The sequence below is a fragment of the Berghia stephanieae genome, chromosome 6, assembly GCF_034508935.2.
Source record: "Berghia stephanieae isolate SIO BIC M18660-M18661 chromosome 6, UCSD_Bste_1.3, whole genome shotgun sequence".
Classification (NCBI taxonomy): domain Eukaryota; kingdom Metazoa; phylum Mollusca; class Gastropoda; order Nudibranchia; family Aeolidiidae; genus Berghia; species Berghia stephanieae.
Window position 1 is genome coordinate 28207999 of NC_088365.1, and position 22105 is coordinate 28230103.

At 35.8% G+C, this 22105-nt stretch overlaps 1 protein-coding gene across 6 annotated transcripts in view; it reads left to right on the forward strand.

Moving 5' to 3' along the window:
• LOC144974788 (uncharacterized) overlaps window positions 1-22105 on the forward strand; it is a 109940-nt gene that overhangs the window by 18961 nt on the left and 68874 nt on the right. For all 6 annotated transcript variants that reach the window (XM_078918045.1, XM_078918047.1, XM_078918049.1 and 3 more), the window contains 8 exons: window positions 2194-2269; window positions 3493-3625; window positions 4497-4605; window positions 6485-6557; window positions 7633-7888; window positions 8555-8645; window positions 9014-9175; window positions 17965-18109. In XM_078918045.1, coding sequence (XP_078774171.1) covers window positions 2194-2269; window positions 3493-3625; window positions 4497-4605; window positions 6485-6557; window positions 7633-7888; window positions 8555-8645; window positions 9014-9175; window positions 17965-18109 — 1045 coding nt within the window. The remainder of the gene's footprint in view (window positions 1-2193; window positions 2270-3492; window positions 3626-4496; window positions 4606-6484; window positions 6558-7632; window positions 7889-8554; window positions 8646-9013; window positions 9176-17964; window positions 18110-22105) is intronic.

Below are 22105 nucleotides of genomic sequence, written 5' to 3' on the forward strand. Positions count from 1 at the left end.
TTTTGATAACTCTATCCCTCCCCCCTTCTGTACTTCCAAATAAGTGGGGAAAAGCAACAAAACAAGACAAACGAATAATTGCTTTAATAGAATATTTAAAAAAAGAAGAAATAAAAAACAAAACAAGAAAAAAAAAAAGGAAAAAGATTAAAACTTGTTGAATAAAACTATTAAATTTGTGAAGGTTATATGAAGTAATTTACAATTAGCTGGGAAATTATTTGAAATAGATAAATTTGCCTTTAAATTTTTTTCACCCCATTGTTTTTCATATAATTCTTTTATCCATCTGAATGTGGAAAGCCACCACTTGAAGTTTGATGTCAAAATCAACCACAGTTGCTTACCTTTTTATAATGTTAAAACTATAACAGATGGTTTGATTTGACTGAAATGATATTTTATCTCAATGTTTTCATCAAAAGGGCAGTTCAGTTATTCGCATTTCATATTTCGGATGTTCATAATTATGAATCCAAACACTTAATTTGAGAACGAGTAAGTAGAAAATATAAGAGTTTTTACATCCAAAATGCACATTCTCAAACCTTAATGTGTTTTTCTGGTTGAAAATGCTCATTTTTGGTAATCTCCAGAATACAAAATTTCAAGTAATTGAAAAGTTAGTCGGGATTATAATAGAGATACGAATATATTTAAATAACTATTTATTGCCCTTTTGGCAGGTAATCGTTTGTTTCAGAATGAAATCTGACACATTGGCTTAAAATGACATTATTTTCTTTGCAAATTTAATCACTATAAACTTGACAACTTCCAAGCTGTAGCAGTCACAATACGACAGCTAAAATCTTTTTTCATCCATTATTCAATTACTCACTTGCAACTTAATTAAGCATAACATTTCCTCATTGCCAGTTTGTTAACCGTTGCATCTTTTCTTTACATTGGAATTCATGTTTTTTCATCTAACCATCTCTCAACATATGTTTTGTATTAATATTTTTTAATAAACAGAGAGGATCTGTCTTCGACGTCATGAATTACCTGATTGATCCCTTATTTTAATTGATTTGGAAAATGTAAATCCTGAGCAATCAAATGAATTAATTCAATTAAAAATTTTAAAAGTAACTAAAAGAAGAAAGAGTATATCTATTGAATCAATTATATGTTAGCTAAAAAGGTGTTGATTTCTTAATTGTAATGATTAAGCTTTCTTCAACTGGTTGTAGTTGCAAGTGTACCAGTAGCAAGTATAGAAAAACGAAATGCCCTTCCATTATAGCAATTTGAAATCAAGGCTCTCTATAACAATATAATACAATTTTGTCAAGCAGTGCTTGTATATAATGGGATTTGTTATCTAATGTCAAAGTACAATATATAACATAAAGACTCCAAAAAAATAATTTAAAAAGATTTATCTATTGCAGATTTTGTCTTGTACTTTGTTTATAGAGTATGAGTAAATTTATAGATTTGTTATAGGTACTGTAGATCCATTTTATAGCTATTTACTCCCATTTTTCATCAGCATCAGAGAAATGTTCTCTATGTATAAATGTAAATTATTTTCTCTTATAAGATATAATGTAAAGGTTTCATATTCCATTAACATTTTAATGCAATGTGTTACATTTTCCCAATTAGCAATGTGTGATTTGAGGTATAAAAGGTAATTGCTTGGTTTACGTTGATATTCATAACTATTGACATATTTTACCCAACCGATTAAGTGGAAGCTTGATATGTTAAATCATTTTCTTGGAAAATGGAAAATTATTAAGATGGGTGAAGAAGGTAAAAAATATTTTGTTCATTTCATTTAAAAATGTTGCTTTATGCCAATGTGTATTATTTTACTGAGTCAACGTAGCAGATGAATGAAATTATTAAGATGGGCGAAGAAGGTGGTAAATAGTTCATTTAATTCATTTTTAAAAATTTGCTTTGTGAACGGGCCAATGCATTTTATTTTACTGCTGTTTGTGAAGAGCCAATGTAATGGATGAATACTTTTTCACCATTTATCGGTGGGCATTATCCAACTCTACTATGGTTAGTTAATTGTTTACTGATATTTAGTTTTTAAATAAATTTTCTCATTAGCCTTTGAAATCAATTATTTAATTTGTTTGATGAAGAAATTAACAACTTGACTGTATTCAATTCAAGTTTTTATCATTACAACCCACAATGTCCAATGACTCGTCACATTTGATTTTACAGTCAACTGACGATGAAGAGGAAAGTGCTTATCTGTCCAAAAAAGAAATCGAATGGAGGAAGTGGGTTGCTGAACTCAGTAAGTATTTACATAATTAATTAAAAATAATTAGTTATGCCCTTCTGCCACGACATCATAAGATATCATCACCTAGGCATTCCACAAAGGAATGTAGATAATTCATCAAACAAGATGACTGATGTCAACAGGAATCACTCTTGTTGTCCATGTGAGCAAACAGGGGGTTGATAATCTTGCTCAAGGAAAAAAGTGAAAGTGCCTGAAGCGGGGTTCGAACCTGGGATCTTCCATTCACAGTGCAATGCCTTGACCACTCAGCCACTTCACCCCCCCCCCCCCCCCCCCCCCCTCCTAATTATTTACGTAAAGCTAGTTATAAAAGGTTGTCAAGGGTAAAAAAAAAAAAATGTTTTATTTATAAAAGCGTAAATGCCAATCTGCTTGAAGCTGTGGACTATGAAAGGTATTGAACAATAATTAATATAATAGTAATAGTGTACATTTATATCACGGCAACATTTCATGCAACATAAGCTTGATCGATGTGCTTTACAAAACTATTATTAGACATTTACTTTAGTTATTAGATAATAATAATAATAATAATAATAATAATAATAATAATAATAATCAGCATATTTCTAATGAGCCTTTTGTCGAGACCTCAAAGTGTTTTGATTTATACAGATACATTTACGAAATATTTAACACGCTACCAACATAGAAAAACATGAAAATGTTAGAAATGTACATCAAATAATCAAAACCAAAGAAATGTGTTCAAAAGTAATTTGTAATATAACAACTGTGGAAAACTTACTTAAATCTAGAGGTGCCTATAATGTTTTAACCATAATGCAATTGTAATATAACATATTTCCTTTTCTTGTTTACCTGAAGAAGGCCAAAGGCTGAAACGTCATTTATTTTGTGTTGTATCTTTTATAAGAGTCTTTTTTACTCCCTATATATTACTAGGCATTTTGTGAAAAACTCACTGTGTAAAGTACTTTGATCTGGTTTGAAGCTGTTGTATCATTTTGGTTCAATACTGTTTGTTTTGCATCGTCTCATCTCCAGAGCCTTAACTACTCTACGCTGTTTTTGGTTACATTGGATTCTGTTGTGATGCCTTTTCCTGTTTTATTTGGATTTGTAAAGAATTGTTTCACCTTATTTAATCTCCAAAGTCACCACTGTTCTTCATTGTTTTTAATGACATTGATTTTCTAAGCAATGCTTTTACCTTAATCGATTTGATTTCCATACCCATTCTACAGATAAACAGAGAGAGGAGCAGCGCCTAAAGAAGCAAATGGAGAGAGAGCGTGACAAGGCCGGAGTGCAAGACCAGTGGGCAGATAGGTTTGTGTATCATAAATCTCCCGTACAGACGTCACCTCGACGAGGACAGTAAGAAAGTTTGGATTTTTGGGGTTTTTTTAATGAATTTTTTTTTTTTTTTAGGTTTCATTTTTTACTTTTCCCTTTTTTGTTTACTTTTCTTATTATACATTTATCTTGATTGACTCAGTCCTGTTTGCTACTCGATGAGTATAGGGTCTCCATCAATTGTGTGCGATGTGGCCTAGTGGTATGACAGTAGCCTTCATACAGATGGGCCCAGGGTTCGAGTCCTGCTTTTGGCGGCGCTTAGTTGAGTCATTGGAAAGGGCTCTTTCTCACATTCTCTCATCGTATTCAGGTGTGGAATTAATGCCCGACTGTTAACAGCATTGTCTCTTTTGGCACTCTATAAAAGACTAATCATTCTCCTCAATAAAGCATATCAACTCAACTCAATACTGATATTTTTTGGTCATAAATTCAATTTTCATCTCCTAAATAATCCCGACATAATAAAAATGCCTTCATTCAGGAGTATGGGTTTAATTTCTTCAACTTCAGAACACGTGAATTTCTTAATTCTTCTAATTGTTAATTTAACAATTGGGGCCAGATGGCTGGATTCACAGAAATCCGGATATACGTCTGGCTGGCTTTTTCTAGGTGGTTTGTTTTGTTTTTTTTCTTTTTTAATGTTTTTCTTTTTTTTCTTTTTTTGTTGTTGTAATATAAGTAAGTTTGCAGGTTTTTCCCCAAAACATTCAAAGTCTGCAATTTTTTTTAACCCAGTTGCTGGTACCCCTGCTTAAAACTCATTTTTCTATATCTGGTTCATTCTGACATAATACCAGGTAGGCTTGTCTTCTCACATATTTGGTTGTTTTAAAAAAAAAATCATATCTCATTGTGTCGTGGTTTTTTCATGTGATTGTTACAGAGTGAAGCCGAGTCCCAGGGAAGATGTGCCCGTCCTAGGAAGAGCCCCAGAATCAGGAACAGTCCAATTTGATGCCCCTGCTGCAATGAGAAGCTCCATGGTTGTAGGGGTAAGTATAGACCATTTCAAGCTGCTGGTTTTAGTTGGTTAAGAAAGTGAATTACTATAACTATCTTTTATGTAGAATTTGTGACAGATATAAAATCTTGTATGTTTTAACAAAATCAATAAAAGATAGATTTTTGTCTTGACCTAATTCTGTACTGAAGGAGAAAAAAAAATTGAGCTTTTATATAGTGCAATATCCACGATGAGAGAATGTGGGTAAAGAGCCTTTTCCAAGGACTCAACTATGTGCCGAGCTAGGCTCGAATCCAGGACCTTCCAATCCAAAAACGAGTGTCATACCACAAGACCACATAGCCACAACGCTGCGCAATGGACATCTTATTCTTTTTAACTCTAAAATGTCCTTGCTGTCCGTCTGGAAGCTGAATTAGAAACCATTCAAAAGAGAGTAGCTTTCCTTTTGCCTTTTTAATTGTGAGATGCTTTAGTTACCCCTAAAAAACTCAAAGAATTCATAACAAAATTACTTATTTTTCTGATTTATGTATATATGTCTAAAAAATGAAGGCTTGTTGTAGTGGAAACGCAGCTGAATATGCACCATGCAGGCTTTTAAAGGTCATCTTCATTTAACATGTCTCAAGACCAAAGAGAGGACATGCATATTAAATGACGAATCCCACATAATTACCCGTCTTCTATCCGACAATGTAATTGTCCACCACCTAATGATGTGTGGCTATGTGGTCTAGTGGTATGACACTCGCTTTCGGGTCGGATGGTCCTGGGTTCAAGCCTCGCTCAGCGCATAGTTGAGTCCTTGGAAAAGGCTCTTTACTCATTCTCTCACCATACTCAGGTGTAAAATAAGTACCTGGCCGTTAACAGCGTTGTCTCTGTCCTAAAAAATATGTAATATCTATTGCCTAACAGGTATCATGTCTCGTCCTAAATGTTGTGTTGCTGTTGACTAGGGACCCCTTGTAAAGCGCTTTGAGCACCTTTAGTGGATATATAAAAGCTCAATTAAAAAAAAAAAAATTTTAAGTGGAATCTGACAGCCCTGATCTTTTTAATCGTTTGGTGTCATTGTGTATTCAGTGACATCTTCAAGCTTCAAAGTTCATGAAATGACACGTTTATAAATCCGTCATCAATTTCGATTTTATTATCGTAATTTCTTTTCAAAATCAAATGTAGTTCAGTTCTCAATCTTGAGTTTTCTACAGAACGAAGAAGAAGAAGCTTGGTAGGGTTCCTGACCTCCCATAGTGGGCAGGGAGGCACTTACTGTGTCTTCAATCCCCCTCTATTTGCTGTCCAACATTCTTTCTGTCTTTGTCTTGGAATGAGATTTCGTGGTTTTGTCCTGGCCCTGGCTGGGAGAGAAACGGTCAAATGTATAATTAGAGTTTTGGGAGATGATTTTATTTCTTTTGTAAATAATCTCTCTGTTATGCATTGTATTGTTTTGTTTTTGTTTTACATATACCCATATGATTTGTAAACATTTGAGTGTATTCCTCTTAGTCGGGAACTGTGCTTATGCCAGAATGAGACATTTAGGTGATCTCAAACTAAGAACTTTGATAGTGTACTCTTGGACTCTACATCTGTTCCCTATTTGAACTAATTCCCCTATGTCTTCCTTTTTCATGGGTACTTTAATTTTTATTCTAAAACTTTTTACTATACCATTTTCTTCCTTTTTACTGGCACTGATATGACCTTAATGTGTTGTAAGCGCAGTAAAACAAAAAAAAAAGAAAATCAAGAAGAAGAAGATGATGGAAATTGGGAACAAACCAATTTGGTATGTTGTGCGTGTTAATTTTCTTTTAAAGTAAGGGAAGATATGGAATTTATTATCTTGTTTTTTCTCTCCTATTTTAATATAACAACCATTTTTCCCCCATCAGGCTGGTACCCTCAATGAGACTCGGTTTGACTCCAAGAAAGCAGAGGAGAAAAGACAATGGCTAGAGGAATTAGGTAGGACAAATTCGATATGGATAGACATCCTTACATGGTTTTTTGTTTTTTCCAAATGTGTTTTCATCCCAGCTGGTATCAAGCTGTTTTAAAGGAATTTTGTCATATTAGAAAAGCATTAAAGACATTCAATGTTAGAAAGCACCATAAGTTTTTTTGTTTTGTTTTTTTAAAATGTGAATCAGGTGAATTGTAAGTCAATGCGAATGTTAAGCTTCTAGAAGATGTAGAATGCAACAAAAATAGTATTAAGTTCTTGGAAAAGGCTCTTTACTCATACTCTCTTCAGATACCATGTGTGTCAAAAAGTACCGGGCCATTAATAGCAATGCGTGTGTAAAAAAAATTTTTATTTGTGCCTCATAGGCGTGATTTCTCATCCAACATATTTAGTATCCTGGCCTTGGCCAGAGTCCTTAGCTGTGAGGGAAACAGTAAAATGTGTAGTATTAGTTTGGGGAGATGATATTTTTTTTCTCCTTATAAATCATCTCTCTGTTATGTATTGTAATATTTTGTTTCATGTTTTGTAAGCATTTGAGTGTGTGTGTGTGTTGGCATGGAACTTTTAGATGACCTCAATCAAAGCACATTGATAGTTTTCTCTTGGAATCTTCTTCTATTCCCTATCCGAACCAGTCCCCTTTGTCTTACCGTTTCTCAGGTGCTTTAATTGTAAATCTAGAATTTTTAAAAAATTTTTGCTATTCAATCTACCACATTTTTACTGGCTTTGAAGTAATCCAAAACTGTCGCGAGTGCAGTAAAACCCTTAAAACATTGTCCTTCAGAGCTATTAGGCTCATGGAGTTTATCCCAGTTTCTGTAGCGTGAAACAGACAAAAGCAATTGTTTGCTATCTTTTGGATAGGACGCTAGTCTATTACAAAGTACTTTCCACCAGATCTAACAGACCCAGCTACCCATTCACTGCTGGGTGGACAGGGGGGTCAGAAAAAAAAATTCTTGACTGCACCTGGGATCAATCTTGGTCCCTTTGCATGTGAAGCAAGTGCTCTACCAACTGAGCTATCGGGACCCCCAAAACCCTTAAAAACAAATCATCTGTCTACAGATCGACAGCGAGAGGAAAAAAGACAGCAGATGGCAGCCAAGAAGGAACAAGAGAGGCAGGAGGACGGGATGTGGGCCGATCGGTACCCAACAGATCGTCACAAGATCAATCAGTTTGCCCAGGCCAATAAATCTCCCAGGGCCGCTGCCAATGTGGATGTGGGAAACCATCGGGTTGGCAGTGCCCCAGAGCCTGCTGCTAGTCTCGATGCTCCCCCTAGTCTTAATTTGAGTGTTAGAGATAGTCAGGAACAACCGTGAGTGAAATTGTTCTGACCATTATTGCTTTTATCATCATCGTCATCATCATCATCATCATTAGTCTTGAGCATATCACATCGCAATATCTATATAAATGACAATATCAAAACATATCGATTTCAAACTGCCATATTGATATCGATATATATTATGTTCGCAGTTTACCAGGGCCGCGCGATGGCCACATGCATGGCCAAAATCCAACACACAGAGAATCATTTCTTCATTACTTGTTATTATCGACTTATAATAAATAATGGAGCCAAAAGCAACACAAAATCAGTTTACAATGAAAAACAGTGGAGAAATGAAGAACTTGTCCGTGAATAGAGGGGTTTGGGGGAACAGTCTTTTACTAAGCACTTTCCACCAGATTTAATTGACCCAGCTGCCTAATCACATCTGGCATGACAGAAGGGGTAATAAAAAAAATAAACTCGACTGCATTTGATACTGACACGATCCCTTAGGAAATTCTGTTGATACCCCTGGTTAAAGTTCTTGCACAAGGAAATAAATACAGATGCTTTTAAGGCGAGGTTTGAACTTTGGCCTTTAGGTTAGTCACGCTATTGCTTATACATTCAGCCACTCACCCTCCTCCCTCCAAATGGAATCTTGCTATTTTCAAGACTTTTTATTTCATTTTTCTCCTCCAACAGGACGACCTTCTTGCGAGGTCAGGGTGTCTACGTGGACCCAGTGACCCGGAAAGAGCAGGAAGAAAAAAGACGATTGCACCTGGAGTATCAGGTAATTTACCCTTTAACATCAAGACTTGGAACGGTTTGGGCTAAAAGCTATGAAGCTGTTATATTCATTTTTTGTTGATTATTTTATATATAAAAGGGTACAGTTTTATTTTATTTTCTATATTTTATAAATTGCTTTGTTTCATATATTGCTTGTTTGAGTGGTTGTATGTTTGAGTGAAAGTAACAACATTACTGTTAAGCGCTTTGAGCTTGTTGATTTACGGGGTAAGGCGCTATATAAAAACCATATATTATTATTATTATTATTATTATTATTATTATTATTATTATTATTATTATTATTATTATTATTATTATTATTATTATTATTATTATTATTATTATTATTATTATTTCTGTTACTAGACTGAGATCAAAAGACAAATCGAAGAGAAAGAACGACTGAAGAGAGAAGAAAAGGAAAGGAAAGCAAGGGAAGACCTGGAGGAAGAGAGGAAATTCCAGATGGAGAGGGATAGAGTGTTGAGGCAGGAAGAGGCAGAGAAAAAAATGACCAAAGACCGAGAGGTGAGAATTCACTACTTCTATGTTCGATATTGTTGTTTAATGATCAAATCATTTGATATTAGCCAGAACGGACTATCCCTCGCCCTTTCCCGTTTTTAAAATCAAAATATATCTCCTAAGATGACCTGAAATTTAAATTGTAAGAGTCTAGTATTAATATTACTTCAGTCGCATAAAGTTGTTTTTGAGAAAGTGGTGGATATAGTTTTTGGATACGGTTAAAGAGTGTATACACAAAATATAATTATAGTATTTAGAAAGAAGCAACTTAAGTAATTGAATTGTCCTATAGGGTAGAGTTTGGGAAATTCGCCACTTATCACACCCCTCTCTTTAAATGCAAAAAACCCATCTAACCTATTATTGGACGAGTCCAAGTGTCACATCATCACTTTGATGCTCTTTTCATCTATTGTTTTTAATCCACCAATCAGCATTTTGTACATCAATATCACGACACAATCGTGTCATTCAACGTCATAGCGTTTCTGTCGTTCCTGATGCGCCTGATTCGTCTGAATTCCAACACCCGCCATTCCAAATTCCTACTTTTACTTGTTGTCATTTAACGCATATTTTCAGCTTAGATCCTTACTCTACAACCTGATACTTTGATACTGTATGATTTAAACATTTTTGATATTCCCATCATTCGCAATGATTAAAAATATTGACTTGACTGACTTAGATGCCTTTCGCGTCTCGACCGAAAGATCGGGTCGCCTTGGTTGTTTCCAGTATTTCCTGTGTGAGGTGTCTCCAATATTGCCGGTCCTCTGCTAGGGTTCTCAGATTTTCAAGGTCCCCTGCCGTTATGAGACTAATGCTTTGTCCAAGTGTTGTGAGGTTTTTGTTTAGGATCACAGGGAGTGTTGTGATTGGTCTTCCTCTGAAAAGGTTCCCGTGTTTTTGGAAGTATCCCGACATGGCTTGGTTAGCTGGTATGGTTTTTTCCCTCCGTAGTATGTGACCGAAAAGTTGCCATCGTTGTTGTAAAATGTCAAGGGAGATTGGTCTTTCTTTTGTGATCTTATAGAGTGATTCATTTGAGATCTTTTTTGGGTATTTGATGTCCTGTACCCTTCTTAGCTGTGTGCGATGGAAGGCATCCAGATGTTCTTCTTCGGATTTTGTCAATGCCCAAGTGCCGCAGTTATACAGAAGTACCGGTTTTCAGGGCTGAGAATCTTCTGCCTAAAGGCGGATTTCCGCCTAAATGGTAGTTTATCTCCGCCCATCCCATCACATTTCCTCCTTTTTCAAATTTGCCGTGTCAAACATTTTCCTCAAACCCACAGAATCACCATTATGTCTTGTGTTATATTTTGACACCTGTGCTCAGTCTCATGAAATTTGGTGACGGTCCCGTTTTTATGACGTTGGGCCAGACAGTATGGCACCAGATGTCACAATTGACACAGAAGACCAGTAGTGTTCTTTGATTAGTTAGTTGAAGGGGAAGGGGAGGGACAAATGGGTCTGGGGTTTTTTTTCCCCCTGTTGTAGGTACCTATTGCCTTTTTAATCTCTCTCTCTCTCTCTCTCTCTCTCTCTCTCTCTCTCTCTCTCTCTCTCTCTCTCTCTCTCTCTCTATCTCTCTCTCTCTCTCTCTCTCTCTCTCTCTCTCTCTCTCTCTCTCTCTCTCTCTCTCTCTCCCTTTGACTTTCTTTCTATTTCTCTTTTCTTCTTCTTTTTTTTTTTTGGATATAGAATTCAAAAGGTCCATACATAAGTTATTCCGGTAAAGAAGTCTTTCCTCCCCCCCCCCCCCTCTCTCTCTCTCTCTCTCTCTCTCTCTCTCTCTCTCTCTCTCTCTCTCTCTCTCTCTCTCTCTCTCTCTCTCTCTCTCTCTCTCTCTCTTCTCTCTCTCTCTCGCGCGCAACCACATTAAATCATCTGGTATATAGAGATGATATATTAGAACAAAGCTATGGTGATTGGCTTAGTTTAATTTTTTTTCTTTTTACCTTTGGACTATTCTATGGCTTTAAATTTGAGAGATTCTTGGGTTGTATTTATAAGCTAATTAACTACTACTAGGTTTCTTTGCTTGTGTTTGATCGATATCCCGAGAAATTTTCCTCCTTTTTGACAAATTGCTATTATCATCACTGAATAGAAAAACACTCACCAAAATCACTACATCAACATCTCTACCACCACTACTATTACAATCACCACCACATCATCATCCCTACCACCACTACTACTACAAATAGCACCACATCATCCCTACCACCACTACTACTACTACAACTACCACCACATCATCAACCCTACAACCACTACTACAACCACCATCATATCATCATCCCCACCACTACTACTACTACAATCACCACCACATCATCATCCCAACCACATCACCCCTACCACCACCACCACCACACCATCATCCCTAGCACCACTACCACAACTACCACCACATCATCATTCCTACCACAGCTACTATTACAACCACCACCACATCATCAACCCTACTACCACTACTTCAACCACCACTACATCATCATCCCTACCACCACTACTATTACCACCACCATCACACCATCATCCCTACCATCACTACTACTACAACCACCACCACACCATCATCCCTACCACCTCTACTACTAGAACCACCACCACATCATCAACCCTACTACCACTACTACAACCACCACCACATCATCAACCCTACTACCACTACTACAACCACCACCACATCATCATCCCTACCACTACTACTACTACAACCGTCATCCCTACCACCATTACTACTACAACCACCACCAAACCATCATCCCTACCACCACCACTACTACAACCACCACAACATCATCCCTACCACCACTACTACTACAACTACCACCACGTCATCATTCCTACCACAGCTACTACAACCACCACCACACAATCATCCACACTACTACCACTGCTATTACTACAATCACCACCACATCATCATCCCGTGGGAAAAAATAGGTTGGAAGTGACACCTGAGCCTGCTGCCTAGTCTCGATGCCCCCCCCTAGTCTTAAGTTGAGTGTTAGAGATAGGTCAGGAACACCGTGAGTGAAATTGTTTCTGACCATTATTGCCTTTTATCCTCATCGTCATCATCATCATCGATGCATTAGTCTTGATCATATCAACAAACCATCACATCGCAATATCTATATAATAAATGACAAAATCAAAACATAGTCCGAATTCAAACTGACCAAATTGATATCGATATATATTATTTCTGCAGAATTACCAGGGCCCGCGCGATGGCCCATGCATGGCCAAAATCCAACACATGCATGAAGTACTCAAATCTCTTACATTACTTGTTATTATGACTTAAATAAATAATGGAGCCAAAAGACAACACAAAATCGGATTTAGCAATGAAAAACAGTTTGAGAAAATGAAAGAACTGTCAGTGAATAGAGGGTTTGGGGAACATTCTTTTACTGAAGCACGTATCACCCCCTCTCTTTAAATGCAAAAAACCCATCTAACCTATTATTGGACGAGTCTCCAAGTGTCACATCATCACTTTGATGCTCTTTTCATCTATTGTTTTTAATCCACCAATCAGCATTTTGTACATCAATATCACGACACAATCGTGTCATTCAACGTCATAGCGTTTTCTGTCGTTCCTGATGTGCCTGATTCGTTTGTTGAATTCCAAACACCCGCCATTCCAAATTCCTACTTTTACTTGTTGTCATTTAACGCAATTTTCAGCTTAGATCCTTACTCTACAACCTGTACTTGATACTGTATGATTTAAACATTTTTGATATTCCCATCATTCGCAATGATTAAAAATATTGACTTGACTGACTTAGATGCCTTTCGCGTCTCGACCGAAAGATCGGGGTCGCTTGGTTGTTTCCAGTATTTCCTGTGTGAGGTTGTCTCCAATATTGCCGGTCCTCTGCTAGGGTTCTCAGATTTTCAAGGTCCCCTGCCGTTATGAGACTAATGCTTTGTCCAAGTGTTGTGAGGTTTTTGTTTAGGATCACAGGGAGTGTTGTGATTGGTCTTCCTCTGAAAAGGTTCCCGTTGTTTTTGGAAGTATCCCGACATGGCTTGGTTAGCTGGTATGTTTTTGTCCCTGCGTAGTATGTGACCGAAAAGTTGCCATCGTTGTTGTAAAATGTCAAGGGAGATTGGTCTTTCTTTTGTGATCTTATAGAGTGATTCATTTGAGATCTTTTTTGGGTATTGATGTCCTGTACCCTTCTTAGCTGTGTGCGATGGAAGGCATCCAGATGTTCTTCTTCGGATTTTGTCAATGCCCAAGTGCCGCAGTTTATACAGAAGTACCGGTTTTCAGGGCTGAGAATCTTCTGCCTAAAGGCGGATTTCCGCCTAAATGGTAGTTTATCTCCGCCCATCCCATCACATTTCCTCCTTTTTCAAATTTGCCGTGTCAAACATTTTCCTCAAACCCACAGAATCACCATTATGTCTTGTGTTATATTTTGACACCTGTGCTCAGTCTCATGAAATTTGGTGACGGTCCCGTTTTTATGACGTTGGGCCAGACAGTATGGCACCAGATGTCACAATTGACACAGAAGACCAGTAGTGTTCTTTGATTAGTTAGTTGAAGGGGAAGGGGAGGGACAAATGGGTCTGGGGTTTTTTTCCCCCTGTTGTAGGTACCTATTGCCTTTTTAATCTCTCTCCTCTCTCTCTCTCTCTCTCTCTCTCTCTCTCTCTCTCTCTCTCTCTCTCTCTATCTCTCTCTCTCTCTCTCTCTCTCTCTTCTCTCTCTCTCTCTCTCTCTCTCTCTCTCTCTCTCCCTTTGACTTTCTTTCTATTTCTCTTTTCTTCTTCTTCTTTTTTTTTTTGGATATAGAATTCAAAAGGTCCATACATAAGTTATTCCGGTAAAGAAGTCTTTCCTCCCCCCCCCCCCCTCTCTCTCTCTCTCTCTCTCCCTCTCTCTCTCTCTCCCTCTCTCTCTCTCTCTCTCTCTCTCTCTCTCTCTCTCTCTCTCTCTCTCTCTCTCTCTCTCTCTTTGCGCGCAACCACATTAAATCATCTGGTATATAGAGATGATATATTAGAACAAAGCTATGGTGATTGGCTTAGTTTAATTTTTTTTCTTTTTACCTTTGGACTATTCTATGGCTTTAAATTTGAGAGATTCTTGGGTTGTATTTATAAGCTAATTAACTACTACTAGGTTTCTTTGCTTGTGTTTGATCGATATCCGAGAAATTTTCCTCCTTTTTGACAAATTGCTATTATCATCACTGAATAGAAAAACACTCACCAAAATCACTACATCAACATCTCTACCACCACTACTATTACAATCACCACCACATCATCATCCCTACCACCACTACTACTACAAATAGCACCACATCATCCCTACCACCACTACTACTACTACAACTACCACCACATCATCAACCCTACAACCACTACTACAACCACCATCATATCATCATCCCCACCACTACTACTACTACAATCACCACCACATCATCATCCAACCACATCACCCCTACCACCACCACCACCACACCATCATCCCTAGCACCACTACCACAACTACCACCACATCATCATTCCTACCACAGCTACTATTACAACCACCACCACATCATCAACCCTACTACCACTACTTCAACCACCACTACATCATCATCCCTACCACCACTACTATTACCACCACCATCACACCATCATCCCTACCATCACTACTACTACAACCACCACCACACCATCATCCCTACCACCTCTACTACTAGAACCACCACCACATCATCAACCCTACTACCACTACTACAACCACCACCACATCATCAACCCTACTACCACTACTACAACCACCACCACATCATCATCCCTACCACTACTACTACTACAACCGTCATCCCTACCACCATTACTACTACAACCACCACCAAACCATCATCCCTACCACCACCACTACTACAACCACCACAACATCATCCCTACCACCACTACTACTACAACTACCACCACGTCATCATTCCTACCACAGCTACTACAACCACCACCACACAATCATCCACACTACTACCACTGCTATTACTACAATCACCACCACATCATCATCCCTACTACAACCATCAAATGTTGTAATTACACTTTTAACTTTTGAAATTCCACCGAATTGTGTCAGAAATTGCTGCAAGACAAATTTTGGATCGCATCTCAGTAAATTTGAGTGAAATTCAAATTTATAGATTATGGTCGCATGGATGGGTCATGATCTTCACGATGAAAAATTTCCTCCTTTTTTGTGACCAGTCATTCTCACCCCTGGGTTTTACAAGAGCACAGTACAGTTTCAGTTTGGTTTTTCTCTTTATTTTGTCACCTCTAATCCATACATTGGTGAGTTTACTGAGTGCGGCGTTTGATAGCTGTTTTCTTCTTTGTACATCCTCGGTGTCTCCAATTAGTGAGCCGACTTTCTTTGTTCTTTTCCATTCCTCTTTGTTCCTCGATATTGTTGTAAATTCGGTTTTATTGGCATTGACTTGGAGGTTATATTTCATGAGGGTATTTTGTATGATGTCTATATTTGCTGGTGTTGATCCAATGAAATCGACATCATCTGCATAGGCGATTTCTCTAGGGATTGCATTCTCAATATGAGTCGTTGGTTTTGGAATGACTTTTCGAACTTCTTTCAGAGCGTGTTCTAAGTATATTGTGAACAGAATCGGGCTCAGACTATCTCCTTGGGGGGTCCCGATGTTACTTTTGAACTGCATCTGTTTTGTGGCCCCGTATATCCTTGGTTGTATCTTTGTGTTGCTGAGAAGAAATCGGATTATTCGGAGCTCGTCTTCGTCTACTATGTCTGTTAATATCTCCAAAAGTTTTCCTCTGTCGATCGTATCAAAGGCTGCGGACATATCGATTCCGGTTATTGTTATGGATATGTTTTCTTTGAGTGCCTTTGCTGCCAACCATTATGTGTCCATACAACGTCCGATGTGCTTCGGTCTTGGCGGAACCCGCTTTGACTATGTGATAGATATTTTTCTATTTTCGGTCTAATTCTGTTGAGGACAATAGTTGACAGTGTTTTTCTTATGTTATTCAATAAAAATATTCGTTTACTTTTTTATTTGGGAGTCCCATGATATCACTGCTTTCTGGGAAATTCGCCACTAGTATCGGGGAAATTCGCCGTTTAAATCGGGGAAATTTGCCGCTCTGTTTTGTTGAAATATTATTGATTAAATGTTTAAAGTGGGTATTGATGATATTTTGACCGATAATTATTTAATAGATTGGTGATTCAGTGTCTGGATAGCGTTCATAGTGTATAAAATTTACATAATAAGGATAGTAATTCACTGGACTTAATGACCTCATTACTATAATGAAGCAGTTTTTTATTTATTGATAGAATAAAATGGTGAGAACTTCAAAGAAAACTCAAAATGGAAGCAACAAAATAAGAGATAAATAGGATTGGCTGGTGCAGCAAAACACAAGAAAAGATATTTTGTCATGTTTTCACCTGTTATCACAGTATCATATCTTCATTTATAAATCTTGTCGTTGTCATTAAATATATATATATTTTTTTTTTGCATTGTAAATAAATAAAATACAGTAATTACTACAAAGCAAATCAAATATAAACATGAGAAAAAAAATAATATCTAAAAAGTACATAAAATGCGCAATAAAAAATGATAAAATCGAGCGGCAAATTTCCCCGACAGTGGTGGCGAATTTCCCCGAACTATGGCGAATTTCCCTGACGAGCAAAACAACTTTTTAATGCGAAAATAACGTATTACGAATTGAAATACTGAAACAAGTTTAATAAAATCTTATCACTGATTGGCTGATTGTCTTGATGACTAGTTTCTATTTTTTTAAAATTGACACCTTGAGAATGAAAGAAGCGAAAGAAGTGGAGCGACCACAGGGTGGCGAAGTTCCCCGACTCTACCCTAGTGATAATTCTTTTGATTGTTGGAGAGGAAGGGGGGGGGGGGGATAATTTGTCGCTTTAATCTTGTTGATTAAAAAAATTTTTTTTCAATTCTGTCTTTCTTATTATTTCATTATTGGAGCAACATTTTCTAGTATTTAACTTATTTTTAGGAGATGGTGTTGTGGAAATGGCATTGTACTAACAACTGAAGAACCCGGTTTAATTCCCTTTTTTCAATAGATCAGTTGTTAGAGCACTCACTTCGCACTTAAAAGGACTGGGAGCGATTCTGGTTAAAAATCTAGATTTTTTCTGACCCCCCCCCCCCTCCTATTCTCTCAGCAGTAATAGGGTGGCTAGGTCTTATAGATCTGGTGGAAAGTACTTTGGAACAAAATATTATACTATCCAAAGAGTAGCAAGTGATTGATTTTGTTTTCATTTAATGCTTTAGAAACTGGTTTAAAGTCTGGCTTCATCGGCCTGATTGCTCTAAACAACTGCTTTGCATTTCTTCTGCAAATTAAAAATGCTGCTGGCTCTGTGGGATCCAATCCATACTGTTGCAACTTCAACATTGCTTGTGAGGATCATGCTCTAGGTTTTGTTTGGCTCTATACTACATAAGTTGTTTTCTCCTTTTCTAATTGGTAAATACATAACTGTTTGAATTTCGCAAGTTGTGTGGGAGGAAATTCCATAAAAGGACTAAACGTGTGCATTCACTCAGGAGTGGGGTAGCCAATACCAGTGTTTCTTTTTTTGGGTTTTGATGGTTGTATTTTTGGTTTACCACAAGCGTCAACTTTTAATTTGACTTAGTCGATGGGTTACTGTATATTTATATTTCTTATTTTGTTAGGCCCAGCACCAAAAACACCTGGCTACATTGAAAACAGCCATGGAGGATGCTGAGGAGAGAGCGAAAGAGGAGAAAAATCTCAAACGAATGCAACACCTGCAGCAGCGAGGGCACGACATCTCACACCTCAAGGCAACATACGAAGGTATTTTTACCTCAAAATCCATTTCCCTTTCTCTATACTGAAAGCTGTTTCTCTCCCCTATGTCCAAAGTAATAAAAGGATTCATTTTTGATATGTACAGGAATGAGTGTGGGTTAAAATGCACGCATCCTTTTTTTTTTTGGAAAATGACATAATTTGAGCTGTAACATTTAGTGATAAAATTAATGGTTGTAATATAATATAGAATTTTGTAGATTTGGTTTGGGCTGATGTAGAGTAGTGATTTACTTACATACTTACTTACTGACTTATTCTCTTGGTTCCTTGGTGGAACATAAGACGCCAACAAAGTTCCTCCAGGCATCTCTGTCCTAGGGCAGCCAGCTCAGCTCAATCCTGTCATTAAAGTTGAATCTGGCTCGCCCGACATATGATGTCTTTTAGTTCTTGGCATTTCTGTAGCGTGGTGTTTTTTACATGGTGGGTTGCTGTCCCAATGCACAAGCCTCCCCAATTTCTCATCCTGAACTTGGGACAAGGCAATGATGGGTTAGAGGAGTGATTTAACATCACTCAAACATTGACTTTTAGAAAAAAATTTCAGGTTAATTTTAAGATAGGTAATGGGAGAAATACTATGTTAGTATAAGTTTTAAAGGGTTGAACTTCTTGGATACTTTACCTGTTTATTATTATTATTATTATTATTATTATTATTATTATTATTATTATTATTATTATTATATATTATATTATTATTATTATTATTATTATTATTATTATTATTATTATTATTATTATTATTATTATTTTATTATTATTATTATTATTATTATTATTATTATTATTATTTTTATTGTTCTTATTATTACTATTATTTTTATTATTATTATTATTATTATTATTATTATTATTAATTATTATTATTATATTATTATTATTATTATTTATTATTATTATTATTTATTATATATTATTATTATTATTATTATTATTATTATATTTTATTATTATTATTATTATTATTATTATTATTATTATATATTATTATTATTTATTATTATATATTATTATTATTATTATTTTATTATTATTTATTATTATTACTTGTATTATTATTATTATTATTATATTATTATTATTATTATTATTATTATTATTATTATTATGTTATTATTATTATTATTATTATTATTATTATTATATATTATTATTATTATTATTATTCATGTCCTTTTCTCTGATCTAGAACCTCCGACAGGTAGGTGTCGTGACTGATAACGTCTGCAGTGAAAATCACTTTATAGAAACGTGTTGTGACGTTTAAAAATTTTTAAAAAGAAAACAAAAGGTCATGAAACACAAGAAACTGAACATCTTTCATGGAAATAAAAATATCTGCTAGTTTATTCTATGTTCAATTCACCATTGAAAATGTTGAATTTCTTGTGGTTCATGGTTTGATTGTTTAGTTGGTTTGTTTTATATTAATTTTCTTTTTTCTTTTTGATTCTTGATATTTTTATTATTCGGTATTATAGTTAATTCACATATGTGATGACAATTAAAAAAGACATTCTTGCAGAAAGAATTTGATTTTATGACATTTTTATATTTCTTAAAACAAAACAAAAATTAAAAGCAAAAAAGAAGAAACAAATACAAAGTAAGATCCTCTGTCTGCAGTCTACCTTTTAGTTTAAAAGCTTTAATTTAAAAAATCTATTTATTTCTAAATTTATTTATTATTAGTTTTATTGGGTTTTTTTGGTTTTTTTGTTGTTTTTTTTTTTTTTGCTTCGTGGATTTTCAATAGAATTTAAAGGATCGGTGAGAGTTTACAGTAGAAGTTGTAGAAAACTGGGTTGGTTTTTTTTTTAGATCAGTGCAGCTTGTCTAAGGAATCCTACCCATTGTCTGTGGTGTGGAATGTAAAGTATAAATGACATCCATCCCTCTGAGCAGGATGTAAATGAATGAAATTGACAAAGAAATGAACGAATTTAAGGAGAAAATATGTATATTTATTCTTTGTATTTTTATTATATTTATTAGCAAATAAAGAAATTAACTATTAATATATTATAATATATATATATATAGTTTTGTATTTGCTTTATATTCCCTTGGGTGTGTGGGTAGGATTTCTGTTTATATTTCTTTTCCTTTTTTTTTTTTTTTACTTTCTATTTTTTTGGGTTTTTTTTTGTTTGTTTGTTGTTGTTTTTTTGGGGGTTTTTTTCTTAAATTATCATTGGGTTTTTCCATTTTCCTTCTACGGCATGGGTGATGTTATTCATTTTTTCTTTGTAAGGAGTTGGGATTGGTAATGTGAAAAATTTGACTATTAGTCATCAAATCTACATTAACTCTACAACACTATGAATAACTCCTTCCAATAAATTATGAATTACAAAAAAAAATTTTTTAAATGAGCTTTTTTATACTCCAATATTCATTAAACGTGCTCAAAGCGCTTTACAAAGGGTCCCTAGTCAACAGCAACACTTAACATTTAGAATGAGATACGGCGCCTGTTAGGCATTATTACAATTTCTTCGAACAGAGACAATGCTGTTAACGGTCAGGTATTCATTTTACACCTGAGTAGGTACGGTGAGAGAATGTGAGTATAGAGTCCTTTCCAAGGACTCAACTATGCGCTGAGCGAGGCTGTAAGTCAGGACCTTCCGATCTGTAAGCAAGTGTCATACCACAAGACCACATAGCCGCACAAGGAGATGGGAGGGGCAATGTGAAAAACTTGCCTATTTACTCATCAATTCTACATGAATTCCACAACACAATGAATAACTCCTTCCATGAATTATGAATTAAGGCAACGCGTCCGTTGCTGTTCAAAATTCTACAGCTCGAGGATGATGCTGTTTTGAAAAAAAATTAGGGAATATAAAAGACAGCATTTAAAACTCATAGATCACGAAAGAGGAAAATAAATAATAAATCATAGCATCTCCTTTCAGATTTAAATCTTATACATTTTGATCTAATAAGGCAAGGTGAGTTGAGTGCCTGACCGCGATACCATCAGCTTGCAGCCACACACTCCTTTTATTTTAGTGTGCAAGTAATCTTTGGAATCATCTCAAGATTACTACAGCGTGGCGCAGATTGTGGCTCATTGTGAAATATTGAATGTCATTGATTTTTCATGCACTGTCGATCATCGTTGGTGACTGAGTTTTGGCCTGAGAGTAAGACTTATAGCAAAAGCAGACCCACATATTTTAAGTGCGGCTATGTGGTCTTGCGGTATGACACTTGCTTTCGGACTGGAAGGTCCTACCGGGTTTGAGCCTCGCTCTTCTGCTGATTTTATTCAAGTAAAGATGAACTGCTGTCTTAATTTTGTTGTTGGAGCCAACGCTTTTTTTTTTTCAAAGTCATAGCCAAGCTCTGCACAAGTAAACATATAGAGATTTCTTAATTTAGCACAATCCATCCATTAGGTTTTTGTTTTTAAAATGCCATGGTAGATGCACATGATATTGATAGCATTATTGGGGTTTTTTGTATGTTTGTTTTTTTGTTGTTTTTTTAATTTGGCAAAAAACTTTGGGTAAAATAGATTTTGTAAAAAAAAAAAATTTCTTAAAACTGTGAAAAATCAACTTTCGCAAGAATTGTTACTCGATTAGCAATGTGTTACACATGTAATTAATTTTTAATGTGTTTGTATGTATGTGTTTATATATTTTTACGAGTGTGTAAATGTATGTTTGAATGTGTATATTTTGGTTTGTTTTTGTTTTTTTAAAAGTTGTATTAAGTCATATTTTTCACAATTAACATTTGGAAAACTAGCAACTGTGTGCTTGAGAGCCTTACAATCACATGCATAGACAGTTGTGTCTTTCTATTCCGGAACTCCACAATCCACATGTCTCCATTTATTCGGACAGGTTGCCTTCTTTATTTGTTCACTATACGGACTGATTCCACTATCCGAATGTCTCTGTACTTAGGACAAAATGCGGGGAAGTGTTTGGATTGGAGAGACATGACTGTGTATAA